Source organism: Oncorhynchus masou, chromosome 16 (assembly GCF_036934945.1).
Source record: "Oncorhynchus masou masou isolate Uvic2021 chromosome 16, UVic_Omas_1.1, whole genome shotgun sequence".
Taxonomy (NCBI): Eukaryota; Metazoa; Chordata; class Actinopteri; order Salmoniformes; family Salmonidae; genus Oncorhynchus; species Oncorhynchus masou.
This window is the reverse complement of record NC_088227.1, coordinates 8289681-8304586: the sequence shown is the minus strand read 5'-3', so window position 1 is coordinate 8304586 and position 14906 is coordinate 8289681. Positions and strand designations below refer to the sequence as shown.

The following is a 14906-nucleotide window of genomic DNA, read 5'->3' as shown; positions in this document are numbered from 1 at the left end:
ATATGTCCCGAATGGTACCCTGTTCCCTACAGTGTGTACTACTTTTGACCAAATGTAGTGCACAATGTTGGGAACAGGATACCATTTGGGACGGATTCTAAATCTGTCATACAGCAGGCATTCCATGAATGTTTAAATATTAAACGTTATATTAAGCCTCTGTTCCTCCAAGTCAAAGAGCTATTGATATCCAACACATATCAACCTTGATACCAATAACGCAAAAAAGTTATTGCTGGTTTAGGTTGGAACATGAATTGTGTAGCCTGGGTGGGTGGTAATCTCATGACTGACTGCCAATCATAAGGAAGGTAGCAGACTGTATATAGCCTATTTCTGAATAGGTGTCAGTGATTAATTAATACATTTTTGCTTTGCAAAATAATCAAGTTTCCAAACTTGCCTACGGGCCATGTGGATAGGCTTATGAAGTATAATATCATGTTCCTGGGCTTTTTGAAAACATACTAGATACAATACTGCAATAGGCTAACATGCTGTAATTATTGGAGAGCTGCAGTTTGTGGTACTGCTGACGTAGCTGAGTGAAATGAAATGGGTTTGGCACCCTTTGTCTGGTAGGTAGCTTATTTTCAGGACCTGCAACATCTAAAGCGTATTAGTTTGTGGAAAGCCTTTTTGAAATCCTCATTGGACATGGTGTAAATGATGGGGTTTATTAAAGAGTTAAGATAACCCAACCAAGTGAATATGTCAAATAATTCTGGATAGAAACATGACGCACAGACTGAAACCACTAAAGTGTAAATGAAAAACGGTAGCCAGCATATGATGTAAGCTCCAAGAATGATCCCTAAAGTTTTTGTCGCCTTTCTTTCCCTGGCAGCTGAGATCCTCTTCTTCTCCAGGAGCGCGTCGGATACAATGACTTTCACATGGTTCACATTGGCAGTTGAGCTATTCGCGTCGCAAGAAGAGGCTTCGTTCGTCCCGTAATTTAGAGAGGTGGTGGATGCCACAGAATGTGTACCCGGCGAGTTAGTTATCAAATGGGCAGAAGTGAGTCTTTTCCCCGGTTTATTAGACGACTGTTTCAAGATTCTCTTTCGAGCTTCCACGTAGATCCTACCGTAAAGGGCTATGAGTAACAAAGTGGGAATATAGAAGGCTCCAAAAGTGGAATAAATAGTGTAGAAAATGTGATCAGTATTCACGTTGCAAGTGGTAACCTCGTCCGTTTTCACCTGACGCCAGAAGAAGGGCGGCAGTGAGATGGAGATGGCAATCACCCAGGCAGTGGCGATCATCCCCGCTGCGCGCGCTGGTGTGCGCTTCTTGGTGTACTCAACCGCGTCTGTTATTGCCCAGTAACGGTCCAGTGCAATTACGCACAGGTGAAGAATGGATGCGGTGCAACACGTAATGTCTGAAGACAACCATATGTCGCACATAACTTGTCCCAAAGTCCATGTTTGACTCACCGTGTATAGTGCGCTGATTGGCATCACCAATACGGACACTAGAAGGTCTGTCAGGGCGAGTGATGCTATCAGAAAGTTTGCAGGCGTATGCAGTTTTCTGGATTGATAAATAGTAGCAATAACGAATGCATTTGATAATGTTGTTGCAAAGGTTATCAGAGATAATGTAAATGCTAAACCGGCTTGGAAAGCCAAACTATCCACCTCCTCTCCTTCAGTCGTAACATTTACATTGGTATCATTGGTTGACATATTCCAGAACTCTCCATAAATAAAAGAAGTTGGCTTCAACTGACTGGCGCGCTCCATCCTTCGACACTCTTTTGACAGATGTCATTGAGCTTTGAAGGAAAACCCTTCATAAAAAGGAGCACAGGGACTGCTTATCCAACGTAAACGTCGCATTTATTGTCATTTTCCAGGTTATGCGCAGCTCCATCCCCTTCGGTGTCCATCAGACGCACATTGATTATCCAAAAATCACAAGAAAAAAATGTGAACCCTTCTTCTTGAAATATCCTTTGCCTTGACTTCCCATTAATGTACGTTATTGTTTGTTATACATTCAGCTTTTGAATGGAATGTAGATATGAGAACCTTCCCATTCTATCCATTATTGATTGTCGTTAGGTTGCCCAATTAAACGTGAATTGATTAATTATGTAGGCCTATCACAGTATTGATAAAAACATTTAAAGAATGATAATGATCTGTAGTAGTTTGCTTTCTTTATTGTTGTTCTTTGAGTCTGTTAATCCGCTCTTCTATCCACTGCGCTGGATCTGCGGCACTTCAGAAGTTGGGCGCGGGCGAGGTTTCACACTTGGTTTTATAGAGAACGCTTAAGCTGGCAGAACCCTACATATATCACACTGGTCCTCCTCTCTCTGTCTCTCAAGGCTGAGCAAGTGGTTTCATACACCGGGTCATAATGCCCTTGGGTTTAGTATTAATCATAGACAGAAAAGGGCTATTAAACTATTTTGACATGCAAATATTGTTATGGTATCTGAAATAGGCCTAACTAATAACATAATAAAAACAAATCTTACATTTACAAATGCATTCCGCCACATAACATTGATTGAGATGCAGTGCAACGCCAGAAAAGTGTCAATCAGCACCTTGGATAGCTCCACACAGGCGGTCCGCTGCAAGGACCTTTGGACAGCTCCTCTTCGGAAGTTTGTTACAATGTCATCAGTTCAACCGGGAAAGCCACGCATTGTAATGATTATATAGTACTTGGATATGTTGTTGGTGATATTATTATAGTCTATACGATACTGGTTGTGCTCTGTTCTTTAGAAAATGAAAATACAGGTGTTGTAGGTCATATAATGAATACCAATGTCAAATCAAAATCAAATCAAATTGGTAGTGTACACATATTTTGAAGATGTTATCGCAGATACAGCGAAATGCTTGTGTTTCTAGCTCCAACGGTGCAGTAATAGGCTACCTAACAATACAAAACAATACACACAAATACAAAACATTTAACTAAAGTAATTAAGAAAGATGGGGATGAGCATCCGGAATATAAATATATGTGTATATAATGGTGTGTATAGACATTGTGGACAGTATATGAATAGAAAAGGTGTGTACAGCAGTAGTTATATAGGATGAGCCTTGACTAGAATACAGTATATTCTGTACATTTAAAGTCGGTAAAACAGTATGTATTAAAGTGACCAGTGTTCAATGACTACGTACATAGGGCAGCAGTCTCTAAGGTGCAGTGTTTAGGACCGGGTGGTAGCTGGCTAGTAACAGTGACTAAAGTTCAGGGCAGGGTACTGGGCGGAAGGCTGGCTAGTGGTGAAGTCTGCTGACCTGGAGATTAGATCTGGGGCTACATGTCTGCATTAGGCCGCTGGATGCATAATTGGTCGTCCAGTCAGACCTTTGTATCTAACGATGTATCCTATGATCAATCAATGTAAAACCATAATGGTATTGCCAATCTGCCTGTCTTTTTGGATATCTTTGAGTCTGGCATATAGCCTTTCTCTGTCTGTCTTTTTGTATCTCCACAAGATGAAAATAGAGAGTTGAGACTGAGATGGGCTTTGTGAACTTTGTTATTAACTTTGTAAATGATTAATATGTTGGTGCATAAACTTTAGAAGACAATCTATATTAGTGTTCAAATGAGTTATCCTCACAATCCCTCAAGTCACTATAATAGGGGAAATCAATTGTGCAATGCATATTGAAAAGGTTTGAGTTATCTTTGTGTAAAGAAGTTGAAGCAACTATGTCTCTACACCAACTGGGGATTTTATAGTTTATTAAGCTTCTTGGATTTTACTCCATTTTATACCTTCATTCTAAACTCAACTTAACTTTTAAGTGGGTCATTATTAATCTTTATTAGGCAGTCATTTCAATGAAATTATATCTGGGGTTCATTCTCTTTCCCCAACCCAGGTCTTGAACAGAGTCAAGGATGGTGAAATCTGCTGAAGAGAATAATCATCCTTATCTGCTAGTGAGAAAAATAAGGTCAAGCGGTTGCTTATTGCATTTCTATTGACAGAGACACTTTGCAATCGTGTAGAATTTGCCTTTGCAACACGAAAGCTGACTGTGCTATTGATGTGAGCCTAAATGCTAATTATGACTAATGTATAGTGACTGTATATTATCATTAAGTACTAATTTAGGACCTGTTTGTCAGTCTGTCTTTCTGGCTGTACCTCCGCCGTCAAAGCTATGCTTTTCCAATCCTACCTGCCTTAACTCCCAGGCGTTCACCCTAAGCCAAATAGAGACATTCAGTGTCTCTACCATCTCAATTGAAATGTGTTGTTTGTTTGTTTAGCTTTTCATGAGCTTTGAAATAATTTTCTCTAATGAAAAGTGCTATACAAGTTAAATAATTTATTATTAATCATAATCGAGTGAATCTTTATTAAAATAGGCTATGTCATTTGTATTTAATAAAGCTAGATTGAATGTTTGAAACATGTCCTAGAATCCTTTCTTTGTGCTGAGAACCCTGAATATCACTGATTTAATTTATTTGATCAAATCAATACGTTTCTTTCATCAGATCAATTTACTCTAAATTAGACCATCATTGTGACTGGGACAAAAGTCTTCTCCCCAAGACTTGAGATAAAAAACAGTAGGTCTCTGGTGTTACTGAGAAGGCCATCTTTTATCTCTTCACTTGATTACAATGTTAATGTATTTGACTGTAAAAGGTCTACCTGAAGCTGGCCACGGTCTTGTTCCATCATTGTCTGATATGACAGTGACAGTGTCCTTGCTGCTCTCCTCTGTCCATGAGAAGGATTTGGGCAGTCAAGAGTAGGGTGAACACATTTAAAATACCCAAATGCAAGACAATAGGAGGATTTTTCAGGGTCAGTGTAGCCTATGAATAAAAACTATCTGGCCAGGTTTTGTAACTAATTTTGTGGCACAGACTCTACGTGGATAACTATACATGCAGCCAGAGACAGTAGCCAGCAACATCGTCCTTGCAAAAAAATCTGCAACAGATTGGCTGGTGAAACGCACACTCGGTAGTCTGAATGGACCAGCAAACTGTCAATCAACACAGGTTGGGTGAGCGAGCGAACAGATTGCTGATTTGCTGTACAGCTATAGGATCTATTTCCATTGCAGCACAAATGTCAAATTGTAGGAAGAGAGGATTGCCATAATAATGAAATATGCAGCTCCAAAAAAAATTGGTGACCAAGAATATTAACTGTTTACTTTGCAAACGCACCAGCAATGGGACAACAATTACTTGCATATGCCCACTGGTCATTTGGTATGTAACAATTACTTGAAATTGATCATTTACTTATGAAGCTTGCATTTTGGAATTTTTTGTTAAAATTATTACTGTGGCGAAGATGCACCATAGGCGCGGCTCTTCACATGCACTCTCCAAACTTCCACCACTGGAAGGTGCTTTATGTGCTCTTGTTGAAATGTTTGCTGTTGCTTTCCATGTTTAAATGCATAGGCCCTATGAGTTGAATCTATGTTCTATCTAATACTACAATAATTGCTAGCTTTTCATCATTCCATCCCTGTACCGTGTATTGCAACATATTTTGTATTCAATTTTTAATAGGCCTACATAGACATTTCTGTTTCATGTTTGATAGGCCTACGACACATTTCCATTTAGCCAACCATTTGTTACCCTGCTCTGAGTGGGCTCGATGTTTATAGTGCACATGCACATTCCTAAGACCCATGAGGTAAAAGTTATGTTTATTTAATTCAATGTATGGTTTCCTTTGTTTATATTTCCCGGGTTATGACAGAGTTATGTGCGTCTGTGTCAATTCTGTAATTTTTGTTGTTCATAAGGAGCGCGCTCCTCAGTGCGTGGCCTGCGCTCCACGCTTTGGAGTCAGAAAGTTGAATAAGAGAACATTATTGTTCCATGTATGCATGGTGTTGAAATATAATGAATAATCATTAAGTCTGATTAAGATGAATGTACCAATGTATGTGGATGTGGAAATGGCCTTTTACATTGTAGTAAAAGTGTGTGGTCCTGGGGGCCAAGTGCTTATATTATGCAGGCCTACCTGTTTGAGCTCCTGTTAGACAGATTCGATTTGGTTTGTCAAGGGGAGGCTGTTCAGTCTTGCCCTCTAGCTATGTCCGTTCAGATTGTATCCAGTTTAACCTGTCCAAAGGCTATTTCTTTTGGGCTATTGCCCTTGTATATTTTGAATGAAATGGCATTTTTACCATTGGATCACCAAGACCTATAAATACATTTACACTATGAGCACGTCAACTTGCATTGCTTTCTTCTGATTTCATGCCCTTACGACTGTTACAAGGTCCCTATTTTAAAATGACATGGGCTAATCAAAATGTGTTGTAGACAACATAATGAAATGGGCTGTCTGGTAGCCTCAATAAATAGACAAATATGTGTATTTGAACAAGTCATTGTATGTATATATATATATATGTTTTTACTAGACTTGAGACTCTTAGAAAGCATGACTTGGGCTTGACTCGAGTCTTGACCTGTTTGTTCTACTTGGGACTCGACTTGAGACTCGGGTCTTGTGACTTTCTTGTGACTCGAATAATAGTGATAGTAGTCCCACCTCTATCATTTCTCAAAGATGTTACCGATATACTCATTATATATATATATATACAATGAGTCTATCGGTATATATATATATATATCTACTATCCAGCTGACCATCCTTAAACCTAATAAGAATAAGGTGGTGTTTTTGGTGTAACAGTAACGTCATACCTTTATATTTGGTTATGTAGAACAACAATTAATCATTATGTGATCTTCCGAGACATTGATTCAGCTTTGATCTAACTTTACTAAACGAGCACCATTGTGAGAAGTGGCGGGTGCTATGGTAGCACTACACCCCCGCAGTCCGCTGAACCAAACAAGCAATTGAAGCGCCCCTAGCCTCTTTTGCCCGACCACCTGTGTGGCTGTTTTATGAAAATCTGGGAATATTTGGCCAAGGAAACATTTCTGGTTGTTTTTAAAACAGTTAGGAAATGAGACTTTTAAAAGGGGATTGAGTGAAGTAGCAGAAAATATGTTGAATGAGCATCTAATAAGCATGGAGAGCCTCACATGTTTGACTAATTTACCTCATATCTTTCAGTTTAATATGGCTATTTACTTACTTTTGTAGCTCTTCACTAAAAGCACACTAGTTCGGCTGAACTGTCCTCTCCAATTTGAGCTGGAATTTAGCCCTAAAGGATTTGAGAAATATGATTGGTTGACGATAGGCCTATGGACGTTGGCCTACGTCTCATCTTGCTCCGCACAGCATATCAGAGCTCAACAACGATTGGAGATGCGTTTAACATCACCAGTTGGCTTACGCTACCACATCCTTATTATACATATTTTAATACGCGCAACGCGACTACAAGAGAGGTCTGAATATCTGACTGAAATACGGGACAAATTATATAGATTTTTTTCTTCTTTAGTAGCGTTTGATGTTCGGTTGCGAGACAAAGGGCCAAAATCCAGGACTCATAGTCACACTTCAATTAATAAATTGAAAGTACTGGATATGTTCAGTAAAACATATCGCAGGTTTGGTCAGTCTCATGCACACGCGCTTTCATATGATTGACAGCGATCATCATGCGCGAGAGGCTAACTACTGGTAACAATGGCCTAGTTAGCCACCGAACGTGCTCGTTCGGGCAGGCATCATATCTGATATTTTCACAACACAACGAGAACAAGAGTAACTAGGGTGACTAGCCAAGTTAGCTAACTATATGAAGTTAGTAAAAATACCAATACCTTGGGGTAATCCGCCTCAGGTTTTTATGAACTCGGCTTGAATGATGGATCACAAAATTGAGCGAAGTCCGGCTACCAATGGTAAAATTGCATAGCTAACGTTGGCTAGCTAGATTGTTAGTGTGATGTTGTGTTTGCCTGCTTGTTCGTTTTAACGCAACGTGTGTTTACCATTCCCCAATGTTAGGCAGCCAATTATCGTGACATTGATGGGCTAGCTAGTTAAGCTACTTCTTGCAAACATTGGGCAGACGGTTAGCTGCTAACGTTAGCGCCAATATTGTGGAGGAAGATGGCTAATTGCGCATAGGCAGGAGTGTCTGGTGTCGAACGAGACTAGAAGATGCATAGCTAGCTAGCTAAATGAACACAACAACATGATTGTTTCCCCTTGCTTTCAGGGACAGACTCCGCGGAATGGGGTCTTAGAAAAGCTAAACTTGTCGTGGCTGTTGCCATAATAAAGAGTAAACCTCCCGGGATAAGTGGTCGGAAGCATGCGGAACATTTGGCCAACAAGCTGAATAGCCAGACTGAGGCCTGGAAGACCAAAGCTCAGAGGCTGCAGGAGGAAGTGCTCAGAATGCGTCAAAAGCTCCTTCTCACCCAGATGCTCTCAAAGCCAAAGAACACCAGTGGAACAGAAGCTGGTGGTGGGTCTCATTAATCCTCTGCTAGTTTGTAACTAGCTAACCCTCAGTCCTTTAAAGTGTGACTAATAGCATATACCCTATCCTAGACATTTAATTTAATACAAATGTGTCTTCTATTGGTCCATCACATGTGAATACAGTATACTCAGTAGGCCCGTTGTACGTTAGGTCTGCTGGATAGGTCCAAAGCAATGCATTTAGAATTAGATATCTGTGCCTCTGGATAGGGCTACAGCAGTGTACTGTCACAGTAAATAGCCTCCCAGTTTTATTATTTTGTTCAATTGAAGAACAGTAGGATTCATGCTCATTTAAATGTAGCATATTTTCAGTTAGTAAAGGACTGCTCAGCATGGATTGGATTACAATGTCTACATGAGGAGTGGAGCCTAGATTTCATACCTTAGCTATCAGCTGGGGTGGGGTGTAGAGAAGGACACAAATATTAATTTTCACAAAGTTTGCTGCTTCAGTGTCTTTAGATATTTGTCAGATGTTACTATGGAATGCTGAAGTATAATTACAAGCATTTCATAAGTGTCAAAGGCTTTTATTAACAATTACATGAAGTTGATGCAAAGAGTCAATATTTGCAGTGTTGACCCTTCTTTTTCAAGACCTCTGCAATTCACCCTGGCATGCTGTCAATTAATGGACCCAAAATATCAATGTTTTGTTCACCGTGCCACTTAGTTATCACTTTTGCCTTATGGCAAGGTGCTCCATCATGCTGGAAAAGGCATTGTTCGTCACCAAACTGTTCCTGGATGGTTGGGAGAAGTTGCTCTCGGAGGATGTGTTGGTACCATTCTTTATTCATGGCTGTGTTCTTAGGCAAAATTGTGAGTGAGCCCACTCCCTTGGCTGAGAATCAACCCCACACATGAATGGTCTCAGGATGCTTTACTGTTGGCATGACACAGGACTGATGGTAGCGCTCACCTTGTCTTCTCTGGACAAGCTTTTTTCCAGATGCCCCAAACAATCGGAAAGGGTATTCATCTGAGAAAATGACTTTACCCCAGTCCTCAGCAGTCCAATCCCTGTACCTTTTGCAGAATATCAGTCTGTCCCTGATGTTTTTCCTGGAGAGAAGTGGCTTCTTTGCTGCCCTTCTTGACACCAGGCCATCCTCCAAAACTCCTTGCCTCACTGTGCATGCAGATGCACTCACACCTGCCTGCTGCCATTCCTGAGCAAGCTCTGTACTGGTGGTGCCACGATCCCGCAGCTGAATCAACTTTAGGAGACGGTCCTGGCACTTGCTGTACTTTCTTGGGAGCCCTGAAGCCTCCTTCACAACAATTGAACCGCTCTCCTTGAAGTTCTTGATGAAGTTCAATCAATGGTTGATTTAGGTGCAATCTTACTGGCAGCAATATCCTTGCCCGTGAAGCCCTTTTTGTGCAAAGAAATGATGACTGCACGTGTTTCTTTGTAGGTAACCATGGTTGACAGAGGAAGAAAAATTATTCCAAGTACCACCCTCCTTTTGAAGCTTCCAGTCTGTTATACAAACTCAATCAGCATGACAGAATGAGCTCTAGCCTTGTCCTCGTCAACACTCACACCTGTGTTAACGAGATAATCACTGACATGTCGTCAGCTGGTCCTTTTGTGGTAGGGCTGAAATGCAGTGGAAATGTTTTTTTGGGGGGATTCAGTTCATTTGCATGGCAAATAGGGACTTTGCAATTAATTGCAATTCATCTAATCACTCTTCATAACATTCTGGAGTATATGCAAATTGACATCATACAAACTGAGGCAGCAGACTTTGTGAAAATTAACATTTGTTTCATTCTCAAAACTTTTGGCCACGACTGTATTATTGAACTGAAGGCCATTGTGGCCAATGAGCGGCTTGCTCATTAATGAAGTTGAGCATCATGGACACACAAGGTTGCTTTGGAAACAAGGCCCGTTGATGTGCAAAACAAGTAAGAATTAGACCTATATGAAATTACACAAGGTGGTGGTGAATTACTTAAAAGGCGAGAGAGACATAATTGAATGGGGTTTAATGACAAAGCTAATTGTGTGAAAACTGAGGGTGTTTTAATTATAGGGCCTAATGCTTAATTCAGTGACACAGAGTATAATGAAGCTGACAATGAGATATGCATAGTGATGAAGCTCATGTCCTACTTGGTGCAACCTGCAGGAGATGGCTTCATGGACCTGCTCTCTCAGGACTTCATGGGGCCGGGCTTGGTGAAAGATCCGCTCAACTCAGACATGGACTCCGGCTGTGGGATGGAGAACAACACAGAGACACTTCTGCCCACTCAAGACTCTGCAGAACCCAGTGCCCAGCCCGCCTTCCCACCTGTCACCACCACACCCCCCCAGATCCCATTCTCCAGCCTGTGTGAGGCAGACCCTCGTGGGAAGGCCATGCTGCTCCACATGCAGTTTCTCCAGAGCCTGTGTGGGCTGAACAGGGTGGAGTGGGAGGCAATGGGTGCGGAGGCTGGAGGGTTTAGCCTGGACAGGAACAAGGACAGGTCCGTGGTTGCAGACTCGGTGTGCCAGTTGCTGTCCTGTGTGGTGTCTGCTAGTAGGGATGACAGACCCCTGCCCCCACGCTCACTGCTCCTGCAGGCGTCCCGGGTGACGGCCCAGGCAGTGGATCACTGGCTCTCCCACAGACAGCCCTCCCAGCTATTTGTGACAGGCATGGAAGATTCCCTGAAAGAGCTCACTGATGTTCTATTACACAACGGCCAGCTCAACAGGGTAAGAGAACATAATGCATATCGTAGTGTATTAATGACAATATATTTTACAGTACTATATTTGTGTAGGTGTTTAAAATATACTTCCTTTAGGAGGTAACACCAGACATTAAATTCCAAAGCGAGAGGTTCTCAGTCCTAGTCTCACTTACAGTTTGGATGATCATAGCATGGCTAAATGTAATATCAAGTTGACCGGAGATTGATGAGTTTAGTGGTTCTTAGTATGCAGTCCAGAATAACAGCCTGTATGTTTCATTACCCTCAGAAAGCAATGACAGTCATCAAAGTGGCATTGAGGTTTATAGATGATCATATCACCAGCTGACTGGTTTTCTGATTCACGCTCCTACCTTTAAGGTATCTGTGACCAACAGATGCATATCTGTATTCCCAGCCATTTGAAATCCATAAATTAGAGCCTAATGAAATTATTTAAATTGACTAATTTACTTACATGAACTGTAACTCAGTAAAATCTTTGAAATTGTTGCATGTTGCGTCTATATTTTTGTTCAGTGTAAATTGAAGACAGACAATTTTCTGTTTTAAAGCACAGTAACATTAATATACACAGACTGTAGGAGGAAGGAAATGAGAGCATGGAGAAACAAGTGAGATAAAATGGGGAACGCCACCACACCCACTGTTATGACTAATCATGAGATATGACTGGCAGCAGCAATACTTATTAGCTTCTGAGGGGACAGACAATCACCTTAGTGTCAGCAGGCTTGAATAAATGCTGTCACAGTTGAGTTGTGAAGGGCGTGTTGTCCCTTTCCGAATGAAGATTAATAGGTGGGAGGTTATATGTTGCTTTTAGGCCAATTGTTATTACAAATCTAGCCACAAGTCACTGTTGATTTCCTGAAAAACTGCTTGAAAGATTCTTACCTGGCGTAAAGCATTATGGTGATTGTTGTACCAAACAACTTCCAGTAGTTGGACCATTGGTTGAGAGGCTGCTCAATCATAGTTATTTTGGTTACCAGATTATATGAATGGCCAGCAGTTTGCATGTTAGTCTTGGCTGGAACCCAGAAACAAATCTGTCACCAGAGACTAATGTGTCATAGCATTTACATTATCACCAAATAGACAGTATGTTATCCGTCCGTATAGGCTAGGTCAGGGATGGGCAACTTTGATGGGGGTGGGGGCCACAATTAATCTGAATTCATCACTAGGGGGTGAGTAAAAAAATAAATATAGATTTTGTATACTCTTGTGTGTGTGGGGGGGAGGATTGATCCGAGGGCGAGTGTAAATGTAAATAATGTATAGTGTAAATAATGTATAGAATGATTTCCATTGGGAGCTCTCAAACATGTCTGGCTAAAGTTCCGTTAGATATTTGCAAACACTGTATCCCAAGTGCTACCCTACTCCTTTTTTAGTGCACTACTTTTGACCAGTGTCCACGATCAAAAGTAGTGCACTGTATAGGAAATAGAGTAGCATTTGTGACACCTAGCACGCTTTGGTCTCTGCGTCTTTAGCATGTCCTCAAGGTTATTGTTATTTAGCGGGACGGTAGATTGATGACCAGTCAGTCAAGAGGGGAAACATATAAGCTAGAAGTCAGCTTAATGTCAGTCAAGGAGGAACAGTCACGGCTGCTCTAGTCTAGAGAGTACAGAATGTTTTCCCAATCGTAATACAGTGTGTACAAAACCCTCACAGCCATGTTGCCTGCACCTGCCACCAGTATTTCAGAGTGGAATAGCCTAAATCATTGCAATGGTTTCTGCATCACTTGTAACAGCTCTCGTTGGTAGAAGAGTGGACCAAAGCGCAGCGGGGAAAGTGTTCATGATACTTTTATTATTTAAAGAAAACACTCAAACAAAATAACGAAAGCACACAGTTCTGTCAGGTACAGACACTGAACAGAAAACAAGATCCCACAAAACCCAAAAGGAAAATGACAACTTATATGTGATCCCCAATCAGAGACAACGATAGACAGCTGCCTCTGATTGGGAACCACACACACACACGGCCAAAAACAAAGAAATAGAAAATATAGATATTCCCACCCGAGTCACACCCTGACCTAACCAAACATAGAGAATAAAAAGGATCTCTACGGTCAGGGTGTGACATCACCAGTATTCACGGTATACAACACAGTTTGAGGCAGTCTGGGACAGTTTATTCTCAAGTGCAAACTACTAAATAATGACCTTTGTTGAAAGGTTAGAGAAGTTATGATATCAAATTAATTGACATCAAGTTTCCTTATGAATATAATATATATATATATATATATATATAGTTCCTTAAAAAAAAAAATCTGTCAATTTGTCTCTGTTAATCAAATCGAAGCCTGCAAGTCTGGATAGGGATTTGTTTGTTTGTGGAAACCCCTCCTCACAAAGTCCCTGAGAAGAGTTTCCTTTCCATTGTGCACTAAGCTGGTGTTTGGCTGAGTGTTGGCAAAGTGTAATGCTTTGACAAATAGGATCAATGTTTGCTGTAAAATGTTTGCCATTATGCCATGACTATTAAAATCTCATATTCATAAAAAGACAAGGGAGGAAAGCTAACTTTGATTTATCTTAATATAGAGATCAATTGGCTGTGTCAAACTATCACAATTCTGAAATATTTTAAACTTGTCATGTGCCCATGGGCATCAGCAACAAGCCAACATGTTGGCGTGAAGTGGTGCAGCATGGTTGAGTGGACCTGCAATTTAGGACTGTGTAATACATTGATTGTTAAGTCACTTATAATGAAAACAGGACAAACAAGTGCCCAGGGAAACTATTTTAGGAGGCTCTCAAACTCACTCCAAGCGGGTGCCCTCACTCCTTTGGTCCAATAGTTTCTGGTGTAAAATACGACAATAAGAAAGTCTGAACTAAAGTGGCTTGTTCGGAGGAGAGCACCATAGAATACCGCTGTAACTCTCTTTCACATGGCCATTTACAGGACAGTGAATGATCCAGACCAGGACGAACCTGCAGCACTCTGTGTGTATGAATCACAGACTGCTGAAATTGGGCTGTAGCTTTGGGACAGGAGGGCATGATGCAATGTCCTCTACTGCTGTGACAGGGACTAAGCTCCTCAGCCCTGTTCTGTCTGTAGGACTGTGGAATCAGCAGCAGAATAACAGAGGCTACATCCCATATTCCCTATAGCAGTGTTTCTTAATCCTGGTCTTGAGGACCCGAAGCGGTGCACATTCTTGTATTTGCCCTAGCACTACACAGCTGATTCAAATGATTAACTCCTCATCAAGCTTTGATGATTTGAATCAGGTGTGTAGTGCTAAGGCAAACACAGAAATGTGCAACCCATTGGGTCCTCAAGACCAGGATTAAGAAACACTGCTATAGGGAATATGGTTCTATTTGGGATGCAGTTTCTGTCATTCTGTTGCTGATTCCCCAGGACCAGGATTAAGAACTGCCCTATAGAATGCACTACTTTTGACCAGTGTCCTTAGGGTGCCTTTTGTGACTCACATCACTCCAGACATCCTTGATTGTGTTTGTAAAGAAAAACAATTCTATTCACCTCATGCCTGACTGATATTGCCGGTGAATAAAGTCATTAGCCAGGTAATTTTTACTCCGGCTGCCTGTATCAAGCCAAACAGCAGTCGGCCTTTGGGTCATTTCCATGCAAATGAAGGCTGCTCACTGCTCAGAAGGCTGATCACTGACACAGCTTGAGTGACTGAGGAAGAGTAGGCTGCATGCCATTTCAGCAGGAGGAGCATCACTGCTGCAGAGTATTCTTTTTTTGTGATGGA

General features: G+C 41.2%; 2 protein-coding genes across 2 annotated transcripts in view; one reads left to right on the top strand and one right to left on the bottom strand.

Annotated features, from left to right (window-relative positions):
- Positions 1–593: 593 nt before the first annotated feature.
- On the bottom strand, positions 594–1751 carry LOC135557168 (5-hydroxytryptamine receptor 1B-like). The gene has a single exon (XM_064990376.1). The coding sequence runs from the start codon at positions 1749–1751 to the stop codon at positions 594–596; it is 1158 nt and encodes a 385-aa protein (XP_064846448.1).
- A 6377-nt stretch (positions 1752–8128) lies between these two features.
- The window catches only part of mei4 (meiosis-specific, MEI4 homolog (S. cerevisiae)), a gene marked incomplete at its 5' end in the record, with an annotated part of 51079 nt that continues 44301 nt past the window's right edge, over positions 8129–14906 (top strand). Inside the window, 2 exons of the mRNA XM_064990361.1 lie at positions 8129–8399; positions 10564–11138. Of these exons, the coding sequence (XP_064846433.1) occupies positions 8129–8399; positions 10564–11138 (846 nt within the window). The remainder of the gene's footprint in view (positions 8400–10563; positions 11139–14906) is intronic.

What these genes read in the sequence shown, in the direction of transcription:
- LOC135557168 (XM_064990376.1), bottom strand. Translation starts at nt 1,751, where the DNA reads ATGGAGCGCGCCAGTCAGTTGAAGCCAACTTCTTTTATTTATGGAGAG.